Source organism: Rhinopithecus roxellana, chromosome 19, assembly GCF_007565055.1.
Source record: "Rhinopithecus roxellana isolate Shanxi Qingling chromosome 19, ASM756505v1, whole genome shotgun sequence".
In the NCBI taxonomy this organism is placed as follows: Eukaryota; Metazoa; Chordata; class Mammalia; order Primates; family Cercopithecidae; genus Rhinopithecus; species Rhinopithecus roxellana.
Window position 1 is genome coordinate 19,136,920 of NC_044567.1, and position 19,890 is coordinate 19,156,809.

At 56.1% G+C, this 19,890-nt stretch overlaps 1 protein-coding gene across 10 annotated transcripts in view; it reads right to left on the reverse strand.

Annotated features, from left to right (window-relative positions):
- MYO18A (myosin XVIIIA) overlaps positions 1-19,890 on the reverse strand; it is a 106,239-nt gene that overhangs the window by 26,415 nt on the left and 59,934 nt on the right. For 9 of the 10 annotated variants that reach the window (XM_030924243.1, XM_030924244.1, XM_030924246.1 and 6 more), the window contains 14 exons: positions 18,674-18,774; positions 17,728-17,791; positions 17,393-17,537; positions 15,829-15,840; positions 15,083-15,259; positions 14,769-14,859; positions 14,317-14,509; positions 13,421-13,507; positions 11,132-11,273; positions 10,843-11,002; positions 9,864-10,050; positions 9,287-9,530; positions 6,464-6,573; positions 3,274-3,339 (listed from right to left, as the gene is read on the reverse strand). In XM_030924243.1, the coding sequence (XP_030780103.1) occupies positions 3,274-3,339; positions 6,464-6,573; positions 9,287-9,530; positions 9,864-10,050; positions 10,843-11,002; positions 11,132-11,273; positions 13,421-13,507; positions 14,317-14,509; positions 14,769-14,859; positions 15,083-15,259; positions 15,829-15,840; positions 17,393-17,537; positions 17,728-17,791; positions 18,674-18,774 (1,779 nt within the window). The remainder of the gene's footprint in view (positions 1-3,273; positions 3,340-6,463; positions 6,574-9,286; positions 9,531-9,863; positions 10,051-10,842; positions 11,003-11,131; positions 11,274-13,420; positions 13,508-14,316; positions 14,510-14,768; positions 14,860-15,082; positions 15,260-15,828; positions 15,841-17,392; positions 17,538-17,727; positions 17,792-18,673; positions 18,775-19,890) is intronic. The other variant, XM_030924236.1, reaches the window with a different exon arrangement.

A 19,890-nucleotide genomic window follows, 5' to 3' on the forward strand; every position in this document is an offset into this window, starting at 1 on the left:
GGGAAGCTCCTGCCTTCTCCTCCCCCTCCCTGCTAGTTTCATTTCAGATGGTCTCCTCTTTCATGTGCCACCCCCCAACACACACCCAAGTTTCACCTTCTCATGAAGAAGCCAGTGAGGTGGGTGGGGGTTGGCCCAGCCGAGGGACCTGTCATACAGGTTTGGGGGCTGGAGGGCAGGCATGTGCAGAACCAGCTGGGCGCCCCCACACCCGGCCTTTCCTTAACACTCTGTGCCACCCTAAGATAGGGCTTGGTAAAATTTGCCACATGCCACAAAGAGGAGTGTGTGTGAAACGGGAAGGTTTGGGTGAAAAAAATCACTCTGTATCCATGAGAGTGGGCGGAGACACCTAGGTATAGGCCTACCTCCATCTGGCACGGAACACAGAAAATTCCTTTTTATGGGGCAAAGAGAAGATGTGAATGTGATGGGAAACAGGTTACGTAAATGCACCGAGAGCCAACAGGCACAGTATCCCAAGGCCCCCTTCAGCAAAGATGCAAAGAGAGGGCCTAAACTTTCTGCTGAGAAAGCTCTGCCTCTGGCGACTCCACAGAAACCTGGTCCCCTGAGGCTGGCCTTGGAAAAAGCCAGCTCAGTCCTTTGTGACACTTCCCTAAATCCCACCATCGAACATGGGGTCTCCCATGGGTCCTAAGTTCTACCTGAGCCTCAATTTCTTTTCTTTAAATTTATCTTGAATGGTCTTGCTCTGTCACCCAGGCTGGAGTAAAGTGGCATGATCATGGCTCACTGCAGCCTCTACCTCCCAGGCTTAAGCTATCCTCCCACCTCAGCCTCCCCTGTAGCTGGCACTACAGGTGTGCACCACCATTCCCAGCTAATTTTTGTATTTTTTTTAAAGAGATGGGGTCTCCCTATGTTGCCCAGGCTGTTCTTGAACTCCTGGCATCAAGTGATCCTCCTGCCTCAGCCTCCGAAAGTGCTGAGATTACAGACACTAGCTGCCGTGCCCGGCTGCTCAATTTCTTTCTCTCTTTTTTTGGGGACAGAGCCTTGCTCTGTCACCCAGGCTGGAGTGCAGTGGTGCAATCTCTGCTTACTGCAACCCCCACCTCCTGAACTCGAGCAATTCTCATGCCTCAGCCTTCCAAGTAGCTGGGACTACAGGTGCCCGTCACCACGCCCAGATAATTTTTTTGTATTTCAGTAGAGATGGGTTTTCACCATGTTGCCTAGGGTGGTCTCAAACTCCTGGGTTCAGGCAATCTGCCCACCTCAGCCTCCCAAAGTGGTAGGATTGCAGGCGTGAACCACCACGCCTGGCCCCCAGCTGCTTAATTTCATATAATGTGCAAGTCTGAAATCCCACTGGGGGTATTATCCAAGCCCCACCAGGGGACAGCAAACATGCTTGGTTAGGACACATAGCCACCTGACCAGGGCAGAAGTGAGGTGCTGGAGTGGGGGGTGGATAATGGCCCAGAGACACAACGAGAAGAGAAAGAATGGTCTAGAGGCCAAAGCAGCGAGCCTCAAATCTCTCTTGAACATTTGCGGGGTTAAGGGTCCTTCTGGGTATTGGGTGAAAGCTCCAGGCCATCTCCTTCCCAAAATACACATTCATACAAATTTTACAATGTCAGGAGGCTCTGAGCCCCCCAAACTCCTTATTGAAACTCTCAGGGTCCCATGGCTCAGATGAAGACCCCCTCCTCTGAAGCAATGTGACACACAGGGAATCCTTGCTCACGAGTCAGTGTTGACCAGAGCCTAGACGGCCTGAACTTTCTTTCCCAAACTAGATGTGAGCAGGCACCCAGTGTTGGCCCAGCTCTGCCCTTGAGTGACAGTGTGCCCTGGGGCTTGCCTGCCTCAGCCGGGCACCTGGCATGGCTCAGGACTGACAGAAGGTCTGAGATGGCAGCTGGGAAGAGGATCAGCCTGTACAGGCCCTTTCCTGCCCTGCCCGAGATAGGCCTGGGAACCCAGGCATGGGCTGGAGGAGGTGCCATCCCCAACGGCAGCCAGCAGCAGCTCAACCTGCTTGAGAGGCAGGAACCTGGCGGGAAAGACCAGGGTGACAGGACCCAGGGAGAGACCCTGCAGTTGAAGTAGAGCCTGACAGCAGGCAGCCCTAGGCAGGGGCCCTAGATGGCAGCCCCAGCTTAAAAAAGCAGGGGGGAGCGGAACAGACAGAGAGAAAAGAGCTGAGCCAGACACAGAGGTAGACAAAGCAGTGACACAAACCAGAAAATGACACAGAAAGAGAATGGGACACAAAGATACAGAGAACAAGGAGAAAAACAGAACCAGAAACCAAGGAATAGAGACCAGCAGGGACTGCTGGGGCCAAAGGGAAAGCCAGGGACGGCAGAAGCAAAGATGGGAAGATGCAAAGACACAGAGATGGGAGCGAGTGACAGGGAGGGAGGGCAGGAGGAGCCAGGAAAGTGACTCAACATGCAGGGCCGAGAGGACCAAGCACACAGGACAAGTGAGACTCAAGCCTCTGCAAGCACCTCCTTGCACCGCACACGGCCCACGGGACCCTGCAACCCAGAGTTCCTTCCCTCTCTGCTGGCAGACAACCGGTCCAGAACCCTCTCTGGCTCTCCACTGGCCTCCTTTCCACCCCAGCCCTGGGGCACATATGCGGGTGCCACCTGTCCAAGCTTCCCAGGCTCAGAAGAGAGGGGCATGCAGGGCTTCCTGCCTGTGGGAGGAATGCTCAGCTGACCCTTTGGTGAGGAGTGACGCGGCAGACCGGCACCCAGGGGCCGGCGTGCCTGCATTTTACACATGGCGTTCCATTCAGATGAGGAATTCGGCCTGTGGGCAGGTGGTGGCAGCACAGCCTCACCAGGTCCTGCTTGCTCTCTGGAACCCAGCAGCCCCAGATAACTCTCCACAGGGGCTCTACCCAAGGACTCCTGCCTCTTCCAGCCCACATCCTCTGGGTCCAGCCCTCCAGTCTCCCCAACTCCCCACACCAGGACTCGGGCCAAGTTCAGGGCCACCTTCCACCCACTCTCTCCTGACATCACAGAGGTGTTCCTGGCACTGAACAAGCCAGTTATCCAGAAGGAAGGAAAGTCAGATTGCTGCATCTGAACCCTCTAGGCTCCCTGGCCCCTAGCCCTGAAGGGGGCAGCCCCTGAGTGGCTGGGCAGGGTGGAGCTGGGGCAAGACTCAGAGGGCACCAGGAGACCAGTGATGTCTGGCTGAGCAGCAAGAACAGGAGGAGTGGGCCAGCCACCCAGGGGCCCCTGGAGTGAGGCCCGACTGCCCTCCTGTGGGACAACTCACCCGGCTCAGGCCCATGCAGCAGCTGCTCTTCTCCAGATCCAAGCACTCCAGCAGCTCCTCCACCGCCTGTAGAGAGAGGCCTCCGTCAGGCAGCCCACCTGGGTCTCCCCTCACCATGCAGGGCTTCCTCCAGGCCCTTGGCCCTTCCCCTCCCTCCTCCTAGACAGTCTGTTACTCATGCACTTGTGTGGGCTTCCTCAGTGTCAGGCATTGGGTTGGACTCTGGGGACACAGAGATGACTACAAGAGGAACAAAGCATCTTGCTGGGGAGCAAGACAAGTGAACTACTGCAGTGCCCACAGGAGGTGGCACCTACACAAGGCACCTCAGACAGCTCTTGGTTGTGCTGAGAACTTCTGATACAAGTGAGAATTTGCTGGACGAAGTAGGGGAGAGGGCATTTCAGGCAGAGGAACCAGTGTACACAAAGGCCTGGGAGCACAGGACAGCAAAATGCACTGAGGAAACGCCAAGTCGCTCACTGGAACTGGGATGGGGGGTAGGTAGTGAAGGTGCAAACAGAGAGGGGGCTGGAGCCAAAGCACGTGGAGCCCCATGTGCTTCGGGAGCCCCTGAAGGGTTCTCTCAGAGATGGGCATGATCAGGTCTGCACTGGTAGAGGACTCACTGGCAAATGGGTAGATGGATGGAGACCTACCCCACTTAGGCAGTAGTCCACAGGAAGGGAGGCTAGAGCCTGGCCCAAGGGGAAGAGAAGAGGAGAACACACAGCAGGTGTTAAGGAGACAGAGTCTTGCCGGATATGGGGATAGGGTTTGTAAGGAGGAATCTAGGGCTACACTGAGATTTCCGATTTACATAACTAAGCAGATAATGGTGCCATTCTCCAAAGTAGGGAATATAAGAGAAAGAGCCGACTTGTGGGGAGAGAGAATGAGTTTGGTTTGAAAAAGCTGAGTCTGAGATGCCATAAGGGATAGGGGTAGAGAAGTCCAGAAGGCAGTCAGATAGAAATGTATGTCTGGAGCTAAGGAGAGAGGCCTGGGCTAGAGGTATTGATTTGGGAGTCATCAATATATATGCAGTAACTGAAGTGATGAGTGTGAATGAGGTTGGCCAGGAAGAGGGTGCAGAATAGAAAATACATATGGCCAAGGACAAAGTCCTGAGGAAGACACCTCTTTACTTCAGGAGCAAGTGGAAACGAGGAGCTCAGGGGGAGTGAGAACAGAGTCAAGGGGGAAACCAGGAGTGGCAGCAAAGAGGCCCAGGAGAGGATGTCCCAGAAAGAATGGAGCCCCGTGCTGCTAAGAATTCAAGTAACAGAGGGATAGAAAGTGCCGGTTGGCTGTGGCAATGTGGAGGGGATGAGAAGACCAGTGCCAGGGCATCAGGGAGAGGGACCAGGCAGCCATGGGTGGTGAGGGCAGCAGGAAGAAAGCCCAGGGCAGGCAGGAGGCAGAGCACAGTACAGGGAGATGATGACAGAGGTGACAGAGGCTCCTTCCAGAGAGCAAAACCTGCAGGTCTGTGGGGGAGTTTCTCCACGGAGAGAAAAGGGCCAGGAGAAAAGGAGATGCTGGAGGAAAAAGATAGAGAAGCGAATTCACACAGATAGAACGGGTCTCTGGGGAGACCCAAGGAAACGGACTCCAAGGCACAGGATCAAGGGACTGGACGAGAGGAGGGACCCTCCCCACCAAGACAGAAGGTGTATGGGAATAAGGAGGCCAAGGAAGAGAGGTTTGCAGGAGGCAGGAAAAGAAGCTGGAGCCTGATGTCCTGAGATCTGGAGGCTGGATATCTGCTGAGAAGGTGAGCCAGAAAGGTGGGGTGGGGAGGATTTGAGGAGAAAGATGGAGAATGGAATAACAGATAGGAAGCCTGGAGTCACGGTCAGATAAGAAGGGGACATCTAGAAGACTTGCTGGTCCCCCCGAGGGCCCACTAAAGGCTGAAGACCATGAACCTGTAGGAAGTCAAGTCCACAAAGTTGTATAATTTTCTTCCACCACCCTTGGGAGCCCAAAGTGAGGAGTGCAGACACCCAAAGGCTGGCACTTTAGGGTGGGAGTCTGGCAGGCCAGGTGCTGTGGGAGGCTGAGGAGGGCTGAGAGCAATGGAGGCAGAGTGACTGCAGAGTGAACCACGGAAAAGGAGACAATTGACAGAGAAACGGAGTGTGATCCAGAAAGAGAGGTCCTGATGGAGCAGGAGAGCAGGTGTCCTGAGGGGAAGAGAGGCGTGGGACCAGCAGGCAGGAGGCTGTGGTCAGAGAAGGCCACGCTGGGATTTATGATTTCAGAGGTGGGGCATTTCCAGAGCTGATGGGGTACTGGTGTAGCCACAGGTGGGAGGCTGGAATGGAGGCTGAGGCCCGTGAGGAGGGAGCGTGGGACCGGCATCTATGTCCACACGAGGTTGCCTAGGCCACCAGCAGGCCAAAGGATGGAAGAAAGTTCTTCCGAGCCCTCTCCATGAATTCAGGTCTTTGAAGCGGGGTGGAGGGGCAGGGGGGCACACACAGGCTGGGCACTCTGTGGGCTTTCTGCCCCATTCTGCAGCATCCCCTCCTTTTAGGGAAGCCATCCTAGGGTCTGAGGTATTTTCAGAATCAGGCTGGGTGCCTGAGGCCCAGCACAGTAAAGGAGGGGTCCTCTGCTCTGGGAGCCCTGTGACTGTCTAAGGGGCTGCCTCTGGGGCTCAACGTGACAGCCCAGACGGGCAGGGACACCCCTTCCGCAGCCACGAGTTCACTACCCAGGGCCGGAAAGGGCCCAGCAGCCTGTGTTCACCTGGCACCACAGAGGTCTCGCCATATCCACCTTCCTTCTAGGAGGAATGTTCACCCAGCCCTGGACAGTTTCCTGCTTCAGGAACCAATCCCTGACATGGGGGCCAGGCTGGGGGCCCAGGTGCCGTCGGTGGGGCTCCCAAAGCACTAATAATTCTCATGTGCCCCCAGTGGGCCCAGGCCCTGCTCGCTCCTGGATGATTGTCTGACCCACCAGTGAGCAGACACCCCCAGCTCAGGCCTCCAAGGAGGGAGTGGCTTTTCTCCAGCTCCTACGGTCTGGGCCCCAGGACACAGCTGGGTGCTTCCAAAACCGGGAGCCTGAGCAGGGCCAGATGGGCTGTCTCCAGGGAAGGGAAGGCAGATGAGTCTGGGAAGGGCAGCTGCTTGAGGGGCCTGGGCAGACGGAGAGTGGTCTGGGGACCTGGACCTACCCGCCTTTCATCCACTACGATGTAGTTACGCCCGTGTTTCTTGGTCAGGTGCGGGGCCAGGACATCAAAGCGGCGGCGGAACTCAGAAAACACCATGTGGTCAGGGTAACCTAGAGACAGGAGTCCAGAGCCAGGCCCATCAACGCTGCCTGTTCCCAGCACACCCCAATAGCCACTGGTGCCTGGGCAGTCAGTGGACAGTCACCAAAAGGGAAGAAACTGCAGCGGGTGGGGAGCCTGTGGTTGAAGGCAGGCCTCGAAAGGAGAGTGGGGAGTCAGGGAAGAGGAAAAGGAGGCCAGGAGGACAATCAGGCCTGCTCCACAGGGGGACAGGAAGGCCTGAAAAAGGAACAGGCTCCTTCTGAGAGAAGTAAGCGCCTAGTCAGTGAGATATGCAAATGGGGGGTTGTGGGGCAGCTGATCAGCTCGGAGGAAGGCTACGTCCCAATCCCCAAGATGCTTTCTAGCCCTCCAAGTCTATGCCTCAGTGATAACCCAGACAGAATAATGTCTTATGGTCTTTAAAAAAAAGAAAAAAAAAGGACGCCAGGCCAGGCGTGGTGGCTCACGCCTGTAATCCCAACACTTTGGGAGGCCAAGGCGGGAGGATCACTCGAGGCCAGGAGTTTGAGACAAGCCTGGCCAGCATGGTGAAACTCCGTCTCTACTAAAAATACAAAAAAGTAAGCTGGGTATGGTGGTCCATGCCTGTAGTCCCAGCTACTCAGGAGGCTGAGGCAGGAGAATCGCTTGAACTCAGGAGGCAGAGGCTGCAGTGAGCCAAAATCACACCACTGCACTCCAGCCTGGGAGACAGAGCAAGACTCTTGTCTCAAAAAAAACAAAAAACAAAAAAAGGCACCAGAGAGTAGCTGAAAGGAATCATGCATTGGCTAGGTGCTGGATTCCTGGCCCTGCCTCTTAGGATCATGTGACCTTGGGCCAGTCACTTAACCTCTCTGAGCCTCAGTGTCTTCACCTTTAAACAGGGGCCCCAGCACTTATCTCGCATGGTAGTCATGGAGATTAAATGAGAAACCAAGTAAAAAGCACAGTGTGACTCACTTGCTTGGCATTTAATAAACACTTCTTTTCCCCCTCCATCCACTGAAGCAGGACATCAGAAAGGCCGCCCTCCTTGCCTCATCCTGACCTTGAGTCCTAGGCCAGGTGACCAAAAAGACTTGTAGATTCTCTTTCCGTGAAGAGTGTCTGGGCTTCAGGTCAGGGGAGGTGTGACCTGACTTTTGGCTTGGAGCAAGGTGGCTTTTGTCTTGGAGCAAGGTCAGAGCAGTGGCTAGCAGGAGGTGACCCCAAGTCACCCTGATCTTACCAGAGCCCAGGGTGGAGGGCCACGAACTCCACTCCCACAGAATCACAGAATTTCAAACCAGAAAGGGTTTCTTCTTAAACCAGATCTGACTCATCTTTCAGACGTAGAAATGGAGGCCTGGGAGGAGCGACTGGCTTGCTCAAGGTCACAAAGGCTGCCGCTGGGGGCAGAACTGGCTTCCAAACCTGGACTCCCGACAGTCAGCCAGGGACTCGCTCCACAGCAATGATGGACTAGCTGGCTCTGGGAAACCCTCCAGCTGGGAGGTGAGGCTGATGCATGTGCCTGATAATTGAAACAGGAGGCGGGGGCTGCTGAGGGGCCAAGACAAACTGAGCTATTGATTGTATCTGAATTGCAATTAAATTGATGGGCCAGGATAGCAGGTCTGGACGCCTGGCATCTTAATTAATCATCAGTGCTATCGTCGGTGGCTGGGGGCCGGGTGAGAGAAGGGGGGCCTGCTGCTGCTGGCCTCATCGATCTGCTTGTTTGAGTAAAGCACATTGATTTTGGTTCAGAGCGGTAACAATCTGGTTTTGAAATAATAAACACCAACTCCATATCAAGACGTGGGGACAGATCGATGATTTATTTAGAGCAGGGCAGGGAGCCCGTTTCCTGGCTTGGGCTGCTAAGGAAAAGTGACAGTACCCATGGGAATGCCTGAAGGGGACCTGGCTGCGGGTGGGTCTACCTGCTCTTCTAGCAAAGGAGAAAAACATCAGAAACCCAGCAACTCATAACTTCTCAGGCAAAACAACAACAACAAAAACAACAACCAAAAAAACCCTACTTGAGAGACATGAGACATGACTCTACAGCCAGGCTGCCTGGTCAAATCCCACTCTGCCGCTCAGGAGTTGTGTGACCTTGGGCAAGCTACTTAACCTCTCTGAGCCTCAGTCTCCTCATCTGGAATAATAGCAGTGTGCTATCATGATAGCAGTGTGCTATCCCGGCCCCCAGCCACCGACAATAGCTTCTAAGGACTATTAGAAGCTAATAGTATCATCCTCTATGTCTCCTCCTTTAGATGGGTCCATAAAAAAGGGTCTGTCTGACCTTTCTTGGGAGTTTTAAGTACTTCAGAAAGATTTAGCACCTCATTTCTCACTGGGCAGATGGCTCCGAAAGGGCACTGGGTTTGCTGCTGTGGGCAAAGTTGAACTGTCCAAACTAGGGACGTGAGGAGAAAGGGAGCTGTGGACAAATGACAAGGCGCGGGGTGAAGTTGGGAGGGGAGAGGGATGAAGAGAACTGAATACGGAAGAGAGAGGAGGAGGCGGGGACTCTGCAGGATGGAAAGAAATGGAGAAAGGAAGGGGTTGTGGGCTGGGAGAGATGAGGAGAGACCAGAGCAGAAAGGATCGTGAGGAAAGAGACAGGAGCAGCCCCACTGCAGCCCACGGGTCCCAGGTGCGAGGTGGGGCAGGGCAGAGCCAGCTCTGGAAAAGAGAGCCCAAAGTGGAGAGGAAAGGAGGCCCCACCTTGGCGGTACATGCGCATGGCATCGAGCAGGCGGGAGCCGCGGAGCTGGGTGCGGAGCAGGGGCACGTCGAGCTGCAGGAGCCCAGCCTCGCAGTGGTCTCCTGAGGGCAGGTCCAGCTCACTGCTGCTGCTGACTCGGCGGGAGGAGGCGGAACGGGGCTCCCCAGCCCAGCCCTCAGCCACAGGCAGGAAGCAGTGCACAAAATGCAGCTTCGACTTCTTGATGGTGTCGATGAGGGCATCCTGCCGAGGGGAAGGGACCGCCCTCAGTGGGCTCTGATGGCCTGTGCTCAGAAGAGCAGAGACTGGTGCCAGCGTCTCCACTGCTCACGGGGTAGCAGGGGCGCCAGCACCAGCCAGGACCTGCTAGGCCTGGACAACTCTGCCCTCACTGGGCCTGGGTGGCCACTCACAGGTGGCAGCACTGAAAAGAAGACCCCACCAGCAGCCATCGAGTCACAGCGGGACACTGAGTGGGCACCAGATGGCCTCAGTGTGCTCGGAGTCCCCAGGCCTGCCTGCCAGGGGTAAGGAAGAGTCCCCAGGCCTGCCTGCTGGGAACCGGCTGGCACTCACCACCTGCAGCTTCATCTGGATGCACAGTGACTTCTTTTTGACAGCCGCCATGCCCGTGGTAAAGGTCTTCCGCATGCTGGTGGCCCGGCGCAGTGCCAGCTGCGAGCCACCCTCCAGGCCCGCAATGGAGCCAGAGAGCACCGTGGCACTGCCTGCGCGGCCCAGAAACAGGTTGCTGATGATTTTTCTGCCAGAGGTGGGAGGATAAGGGAGGAAAAGCAGTCACATCGATGGAGCGGGAAAGGCTACTCCTCCCCCAAGGCCAAACAGTCCCATTCAGCCACGTCCAGGGGCCTGGCTACCTGAACTGCATGCCCCACACCCTACAGAGAAACAAACAGTGGAGAAATTTTCAAACAATACGGAGAGAAAGCCAGAGGTGGGCAGAAGCCAAGGGGTGGACAGGAATTGGACAGAGGGGAGGGATCTACTCATCTACTTCCACTCACCAGGGAGGGCAAAGGTGTGGAAAGGTTTCCAATGTGACAGGAGGGGTTAGGGTTCAACATCTTCTAACATACGATATAATTTATTTATTACGTTTACTGTTCATTATCTGTCTCTCCCACTAGAATGTAAATTCCACAAGGGCAGGGAGTTCAGTTTTGTTCACTATTATCTGCCAAACACCTAGAAGCCCCTGTCACAGGGTAGGTGCCCACTAACCATCTTCTGAAGAGCAGAGCGGATGACAGGGCCTATGGGCCTGGGGGTTTCTAAGGCCACTCCTGCCTTCTTTGACTTGGGGGTGTTCTTCACATTTAAACCATAGGCTCTCCCACCATGTCTGCCTCCCACCTCTACTCCAAGAGGCCCCTCCAGCTCCTCAAGGCCAAGTGCCCTGGGCTGTTGCCTCTCAGGAATAAAGGCCATTTACTTGGCTAGTGAGGGGGCCTCTGAGACAACACCATGAGGAGGGAGCCCCAAAATCAAAACAGTCCTGGGTACAGGACAGGGGAGGAGGCAGTGGTGGTCTTACTTCTGGGAGTCCTGCAGGAGCCGGGGGGCATTCTGGGTGGCTGGGTTCTGCTTGGTGTAGTTCAGCCAGCCAGTCACGTTGTACTCTACCCAGTTGGTGCCATGGCTGTGGCCCAGGAGAAAGTGGTGTGGTTTGCTGCTGCGCAGAAGGGGGCTTTGGCCTGACGGTGGGAGAAGCAAGATTCAGGTTGTCAGGGCACAGGCACAAAGTGACCCCCTGCACAGGGAGTGCCACCTAGACCCACCTGTAAGAGGAAGCAGAGGAGCTACCCTCTAGGGATGCCACCTACCTTTTTTGTCACCTTCCTGGGGGCCATAATAGGAGAAAAGGCGCTCCAGGAGGGTGTCCTCACTGGCCCCTGGCACCAGAGCCTCCTCTTCCAATAGCCAGAGCAGGCCCCTTGCCTCGTCTGTGCGGGCCAGTGAGCGGACCTACAGAGAAGGAAGGAAATTCCTCCTCGTCATATGAAGCTGTGGGAAAGGGGCCAGGGTGGTCCTCAGGCCCAAACACACCCTACAGAATGCTACGCACGTGCACACATGCACGCACGCACACGCCGCAGCTCCTGCCGCTCACTGCTGACACCTTGTGGAGGAGGCGGGCAGCCCGGGGAAAGGGGAGCCAAGAAAGGGAGCAGAGGGAAGCCCACAGCAAAAGAGGGTGCTTAGCACTCCAGTCCAAAGTCACCAAAGACTGCAGCCTTCCTCCTGGCCAGAGCCCATGCCCTGAGGCCCTCCTCCACCCTTTCTCCTCGGAGGTCACCAGGGACTTGGGTGAACCCCATATTGCTCTCACTCCCTGGCAGTGGAATAGTCTGGAAGGCCCTGAGCACAAGGGTTGGCCCTAAGGAAGCTGTCAGTAAGTGACAGCTGTGGGGTTAATCCTGGTCTCTGAGAGTAGAGAACCCAGAGGGGGCTCAGATGGCTGCCGGTGGGATCACTGCAGGCTCACTCAAGGACCAAAAGCACAAGACAGGTGACTTAACGTATGTGGCAGCCAAAATGGGCAGAGGCTGGGGCAAGCTAGACAGCAGGTACCCCTATCCAAAGGGAATAACCACCACTGAGCTGCAGCCAACTGTTGTCCTGGAAGAACACTGGCCTAGCATTGATAAACCCTCTGGTTCTTCAAGAGAAGGTAGAAATATCCAATTCTGATTTCCAATACCCCAGGAAGGCCAAACAAACTAGGCCTGTGGCCACATCTGGCCTGCAGGTGCCTTTTCTATGGAGTTCCCACATCTTTCTTGGGCAGGAAGGATGGAACCTTCCCCACACCCTATTCCGGCCTGGCCTTTAGGGACTGGAGGAAAAAGAAGTGAGAAAGGGGCAGTTTTTCCTCTCTTTGACCCCAGCTGCCTGCATCTCCTCCCCACAGATGCCCAAGGGAGTTGGTGTGATTACCAGAAGGAAGCAGAATGTGGCCAAAGGCCAGGGCAACTCTGGCGGCAGGAACCAAGTAGCAGGAACGAGCGATGAAGCAATCAGATGGGAAGACAGGCTTGGCACCAACGGCCCCTTCCCCAGGGGTGCAGCTGCCCCATACCAAGGCCCATTAGTCAGGGGAGACCGCAGAAGAGAAAGAAGAGCCAAGCTCTTCCCACATGCTGTCTGACCCCTGCTGCTCATGCTGACATCCCCCGTCTCCTGGGAGCCACAACGGTTCTGAGTGAGGCCATCACAGGAGCCCAGGTGTCAGGAAAAGAAAATCCACTTCCCTGGGGAGATGCGGTGCTTGGGCACTTTAAACATCTGTCCCCGGGGGGATACTCACTTTTTCCCAGTCCCACCACTTGTGCAAGCCAAGCAGGGCCTTATGGCAGAGAAGAGGGAGGGAGAGGCAGGAATCAAAGCAGAGGACGGAGATCGGTGGCCTTGCAAAAATGCCAGTTCTCCAATAAAGCACCTTATGCAATTTCCCTAATGGCGGAAAATCACCAAATGCCAAGAGTTTGCTAGGCCAGCCAGTCCCCCACCAAGTGCCAAGGTGCCCAGGACACTAGCACAAAGGGTGACAAAGCCTGCCCCCAAGGTTGAGGGGTGAGGGTTCATATCCATGAAAACCCCCTAGAGGGCATTTGACAGCTTGGCACTGTTTCCCCTGGGAGTGGGAGGCTGCCTCCTGGTCCTGCTCTGTTAGGTTGCACCAGTCCTCTACTTGGGGACAATGGGAGGGAATGACTATGTCCTTGGGGTCTGGGCCCTCACAACCTGGGACTGGTCACCAGGGCTCCTGGCAGACACACTGGAGGCTCAGCCAGTCACCAGCTGGGGCCCGAGCCTCAGAGGCTGAGAAAAGAGATATGCTTTCCTTCCTGGCTGGAACACCCATGGGCTGTGGCTGGCTCCCCAGGGCACCAGAGCAGAAGAAAGTGCCACCTTCCTGGCCAGACTGCCTGAGTGCTGAGGGGCAGAGCCCCAGCGCCATAGAGTAGTTGGTGTCTGGGCATGACTGCTGGACCCTCCCTCAGCCCACAGTGGCACCCCTGGCCACAGCTCAGATGGAGAGGGCTCCACCACAGGGAGAGGGGTGGGAAATGAGAGGAAAGGCTCTCTCAAACCCTCTCTGCAGCTCCTACCAGGGACTGATGGGAGGCCTGGTCCACAGCAGCCACAGAGTCATCCGTGGGGGACTCCAAGTCATCAAACGCCAGCTCGATGTTCTCCTGGGGAAGGAAGGCCGAGCAGTACTGAGCATGGGTGTCACGTTGTGAGGAACAGCCCTGTGAGCAGGCTGGGAGGGAGCTCTGAGATCTGCAAGGCCAACCTCCTTCAGTGCCGTGCAGGAGCTCCCTCCGTCATCCCAAATGAAACGGCTCCCAAGGCAACACACTGTATTTTTTGCACAGCTAAAATTCTCAGAACCTCTTTTTATCCTAAGCCAGAGTCACATTCTCATTACTCACATCAGTTGATTAGGCAACACAGAGCAAGCCCACTCTCAATTTCACACAATCATCCTTGAAACACTTGAAGACAACTGCCATTTTCCTTCTGAATCCTTTCTCGCCCCAAATAAATATCCTGACAATTCACTCAACTGACTTACAGATGAGGCAGGATTTCCAGTTCTCATCCCATCCGGGACACCCTTTTACAGAAGGCACTAAGTCATCATCTGTCACCCTCACAGATCAGGGAAGGGAGATGGGAAGGCCAGGCCTAGACACACTTGGAGCAGGAACCACACAGTGGCAATCACCGGGCCTGGGAGGTGCCTCAAAAGAGGCCAAGGGCGGTCTCCTCGGGGCCTCAATGCACCTGTAGGCTTCCTGGAGAGTAAACTCTCCACCAAAGAAGAACGTAGCCAAAGCCAGAGGCCAGGGACAAGGGGGCAAGGAACGACTGCTGCTCCAGAGAGTGCAGGAGGACAGAAATGGAGAGTAAGGTGGTGCCTTCTGCATCCACATATGCCCTCGCTGGGGGTGCCAAGGCCAGAATCTGAGGCCAGGTGAGGTCCAGGCCCCAGAGCTACCTCCTTGTATCTTTCCAACTCCTGCACGAAGGTGCACTCGTGGAAGAGCCTCTGCAGCCGGTCCTGGGTGTAGTTGTGGCACAGCTCTTCAAAGGAGGCTCCGCGGGCCGACCCACCCTGCTCAGGGTTCTGGAAACCCGGGGTGTCGACAATCATCATGGAGCAGAGCGAGTGCTGGCTGGACTTGAGAGCCCTGGATAGGGACAGCCCGGGTCAGAGCCCCGCTGGTTGGCCTCTGGCACCAGGAAGCCCCACCTTGCCCCAGCCAGACTTCTATCCCTGCCCAGGTGCCCAGGACCCTGGTGGGGAGGGCGTGCTGGCCTTGCTCATAGCCCACAGTACAGGGAGACCCTGCTGGAGGAGGCCGGCTCTGCCTCGGCCAACCAGGCACAAAGGCATCTACTCCACCTCTGCCAAAGCAGGAAAAGCCCTGGGTCCTGCCTGGCACTCACCTGTTCACCAGGGAGACGAGAAGGGTGAAGAGCTCACTGTAGAGGCCAGCTGCCATGCCCTCAAGGCACTCCAGCGCACTCAGTTTCGGGCCTGTGGGGCAGGGGGAGCAGCGCTATCTCCTGCTCCGCAGGACTCTCCACCTGGGTAAGCCCCTGACCTGCCCAGGGCCCAGTCAGCACGGGGCCTGGGGCGGGGCCTCTGCCACTGACAGAGCATCTGTTCACTCCAGCAATCCCCTCCAGCCCCAAGGATGGCAGCAAGGCCAGGATGAGGCCTCCCGCTCACAACCACCAGCCAAGGGACAAAGCGTTACCTGTCCCATCTCCCAGGCCACTCTCCTCGGGGCCCTGGCGGAAGGAGGTGGAGCGCTGCAGAGTGCCACCCTTGTGCTGGTGCTTGAAGATGGCTGAAGACAGCTCCTCTAGGCTGCAGCCCAGTAGGTACGCAGCCTTCTGGGCCCACTCATGGCGGGCAAACTGCTTGCGCCCAGCTGTGGAGTGGAAAAAGGGATCTGGCATCCTGGGTCTTTTTCCTTAGGCTAGCTGATGACCTGATGACCAGCTGGTGACTATGCATCTTCTGGGGGCAAAAACCAGCCCTGATGACACCTGATAGCAGTGGCCAGCATTTCCTGTGTCCCATGGGGATGGAGAGAATGAGCAGGTCCTAAAGGAGGTGGTAACTCCACATGCTGCCACCGGAGGGCAACAAGCCAGTTGCAAAAATCCCTTTTCAGACGGCTCAACTCCAGGGGTGCCCAAGTAGGGGAAGGGCGGACGAACCAGCCCACCTGGGATGGGCACAAGAACCCTGTGTGCCTGTGGGGGATTTATCTTGAGAGATCGCTCATGCCTCCTCATTCCCTGGGTGCATTAGAACCCTCCCTCTTGCCCCCCTGGCATCTGCCAGTGGAGACCACAAACACCCACTGATGGCCCAACAGTGGGGAGGCAAAAAAGCCGCAGGGGAAAGGGAACAGCCCGCACAGACGTATGTGCCTCAGCCAACATGTGTCTAATCACAGCAGTTAGGGAAAGCTAACAAGAAACAAGGTTTTACCTTCAGCAGCTTCTGTAAGGCAAAGGACCAGCATGCAGCATGCAAAGAAAAACAGTGTGTTAGCAAAACAGTCATCAACGGAGCTCGCCGCCTCGAAGGGACCGTGGGGCGGGGCTGTTGTGAAGATGAGCAGGCAAGAAAACACAACCACAGTCAGACTTGGAACAAACGCGCACACACACACACACACACACACACACAGTCTCCAGGGAGTATGTTTGTGGGTGTAATCACACTGACACATACAGAAAGAGACCCACAAAGACATTCATGCACATGTGTGCGTGCACACACACACACACCCTGGAAAACACTGGAAGCTCTGAGGCGCTAACAGACATTGCTCGACAAGGTCCCTGTGAGGCGCTAACAGACATTGCTTGACAAGGTCCCTGTGCTGACACCCGGAGCTCTCTGCTTGCAGTTGGGGCTGGGTAGGTTAGAGGAAAGCTAGGCTTGTCACCACCTCAGAGTGAAGCAACTTCCCTCAACACACAGCCACACGCCTGCCTGCCTGTCCGTCCTCCACATTCTCGAAACAACTTCTCTAACCCAGAGCCTGGCTCCTCCTGGGCAGGGATGCCACTTCTTGGGGTCGTATGGAGCCTCACGCCCGGGCATCCATTCCTCCATGCACCCACCACCCACCAGGGCTTTCTCACTCCAGCTGAGCAGCCTGGGGCCCTTCACATCCCAGAAGGGGACAAAGCCAAAGCCCAAGGTGCTGTTCAGGGCCAGCATCCCCTTTCCCTAAACTGTAGAAAAAAGGGGTGAAGAGGCGCTCAAATCGCCACCCTCCAACGTAAGTCATCTTGAAGGATGGAGCAGAGCTCCTTCAAGCCAGGCCAAGTCCCCAAGCGCAAAGTGCCAAAGCTGCAGCCCATTCGTTACCACGGTGCCTACTGCCCCCTAGTGGCCGCCACCTTGACATGCAAGAGGAAGATACGCAGCTACCCAACCAGTGGAGAGAAGGGAAGAGGACTGGGGAAAACTGGTCTCGGGAGGCCCCAGGAAGCAAGCCCACCCTACCCCACCCCATGGTGGGCATCCTGAGAGGTTCCAGGATTCAGATCCAAAACCCGCAGGAGAAGCAGCTACTCGTGGGACTCCAAGACACCCCACAGCCTGCAGGCTCCCCTTTCATTCTCAATCCCGGGGCTTCTCCCCAGACCAGTCCTCTCCGCAGCAATAGAACAAGCCCAGCCCCCAGAAAGTCCTGGGCAAGCACCAAGACAGGGCACGGCGGCCCCTACACCCCAGGGCGGGGCCAAGGTCAGTTACCCGCTTGCTCCTCGGGGGCCTCTGTCAGGAAGGGAACAAGAAGGAGAGTTATTCCAGCGGGGCTGCCCTGCCTTAGTGTCCTTCTCGTCCATCAGCCTCTGAACCCCCAGCCCTCCATGCTTCCTCACAGTGCCCCCCGGGGGGCTGAGAAGAGGCACAAGCAAAAGAGGGGTGTCTCAGAATGGCTGAGTCTGTGCTGGGCAAGAATAAACTGGGAGTGGGCAGGGCCCCTAAGAGATCTCCCAGGGGACAGGCCAGCCTACTGGGACCCACTGCAGGTTACCTTTGGTGGCTCCCGCAGCCCCCAGGTGGTAGATGGCAGCCAGAATGAGCCAGCAGGCCTTCTGTTCATCAAGGGAGATGCCCAGCACCTTCATGGCCGCCTGCAGCTTACTAAACTGCTGAGCTGCCTTCTGCTTTTCCTCAGGCTGTGGAGATAGACGACTTCAAAGGGCTGTTCCTCCCAGCACACCCCCATGAGAAGCTGGGCCCTCAGGACAAGGCTTGGGTAGAGCCAGCAGCTGGAGCTGGGCTCCCATTATTCCCACGGGACCCATGGAAGCTTTTCCTACCCCCCAAGGCCCAGGGCTGCCAACCCAGACCCCACAGACCCCTCACCTTGGCCAGTGGCACAATCCCAAACACATTGTTCTCTGCCAAGTGGCTGAGGTGGAGCTCTGTCCTAGGGGTACAAATAAGGCGTCAGCACGGCACTTGGTCCCCATGCCAAGGCCATTTCCCCCCAGGGTGGAGACAGACAGACTCAGCTTCCAGACTCCAAGTTCTGTCTGCCCATCCTCCCATCATCCCCGACTGGCAGGCAGCTGCCACTGCTTTCCTAACTGGCCTGGATGCCTGGTCAGGGCACCATTCTCCTGAGTACAGGCCACCAGACATGCCCTGGTAAGAGGATGCAGCCAGGCCCCCAGAAGGGAGCAGGGAACCTGACTGAAGGGTGAGTCCAGCCAAGGCAGAGACCATGCCCTCAGTTACAAGAAGGGCTAAAGAGGACAATGGCCTGGGGTTGCTGGCTCAGCCTCATCATTTCTCTCTTTTCAGTGAACACACAGCAAGTCTGAAGGTCTGAAGGGAAGAGCGTGGCAGAGGCAGCCAACACGGGGCAGGAAGGGCTAGTCTGGAGGCCACTGGAAGAGGCATGGGCTTTTTTGGCCCCAGTGTGGACTCAAATACCCCTACCAGTCATGCGATGGTAGGCAAGTCCCCAGCCACCAGAACCTCAGTGTGCTTTGCTTTCCAGAAGTGGCTTCATGGGTAATGGAGATCCTAGCTAGGCCCTGGAAACACTGAAGGGCTGACTGTTCCCCTCCCACATAGCCAGGCCCCAGTACCCAGGACCAGGGAGTTCCTGATAGGCAGGGACTACATCTCATCCATGTCACCGTCCCTGGGGCCTAGCTCAGAGCCTACCACATAGCAGACATACAATGACCAAACAGTGCAGGACGTGATCAAGTGGCTTTAATCCTGGATGCAATCAAGGTCCAGGAGCCCAGTCAGTGGGCTGGAGCTCACACACCCTTGTGTACCCTCTGACCCATCTCACCTGAGGGTGCCATCCCCACAGGCCAGCAGGTAGTAGAAGACGTTGAATGTGGCCTCACTGGCTGGGCGCCGAGCCACACGAAGCTTCTCCAGAAGCATTGTCTGTGGCACAGCACGGAGGCGTGGGTAAGCAGGGTAGTGCCAGATCAAGTTTTTCCCACCCCACATCAGAAGGAATCAAACTCATGGTCCTTTAGGCCCTGGGGAACAAGCAGCTGCATTTTTTTTTTTTTTTAGATTTGAGATGGAGTCTCACTCTGTCACCCAGGCTGCAGCGAAGTGAAGTGATCTTGGCTCACTGCAACCTCCGCCTCCTGGGTTCAAGCGATTCTCCTGCCTTGGCCTCCTGAGTAGCTGGGATTACAGTATGCACGACCACACCCAACTGATTTTTGTATTTTTAGTAGAGATGGGGTTTCACCATGTTGGCCAGGCTGGTCTTGAACTCCTGACCTCAGGTGATCCACCCACCTCAGCCTCCCAAAGTGCTGGGATTACAGGCGTGAGCCACTGCACCCAACCTGCATCTTGTTTTTTAATTTTTTTTTTTTTAAGATAGGGTCTTGCTCTGTTGCCCAGGCTGGAGTGCAGTGGCACAATCACAGCTTGCTGCAGCCTTAACTTTCCAGGCTCAAGTGACCCTCCCATTTCAGTCTCCCAAGTAGCTGGGACTACAGGCGTGCACTACCACATCTGGCTCAATTAAGCAGCTGCATCTCATTCCCAAGGTGCTCAATCAGATACCAGATCCCTCTAGGATCAAACTGGGGACAGAAACCAGAATGAGGTGGAAGAAGACAGGCCCAGCTCCCAAAGGGGCCCTGCCACGCTGCCCAGCCCCCAGGTGCCTGCCTTCTGGAAATGGGAGCCTGTGGTGAGGTATTTAGCACAGGAAAGAATCAGCCTTGGCTGGGCCTTACTTTACTGATAAGCCGGTCCTCTGCTAGGTGAAATCGGCCCGAGAGAAGCCCCAAGCATGAATCTCAGAAAATGGGTGTGAGGCTGAGGCCCAGCAGCAGAGTGAGGACAACCCCAGGGTTGGGAGAGTGAAGCGAACTGGGCAGAAAGCTGGACCGGGCCCCATCCAGGGCAGGAGGCCCTGAGGGCAGAAGGTGATGCCTCCGGGTAGCAAAGGGCAAGCCTGCCTGTGCCTGGGTCAATTTTGTTGGGGTAGAATCCCAGGAAAATGAGGCATGGGAGACAGCCTAATTTCTAGGT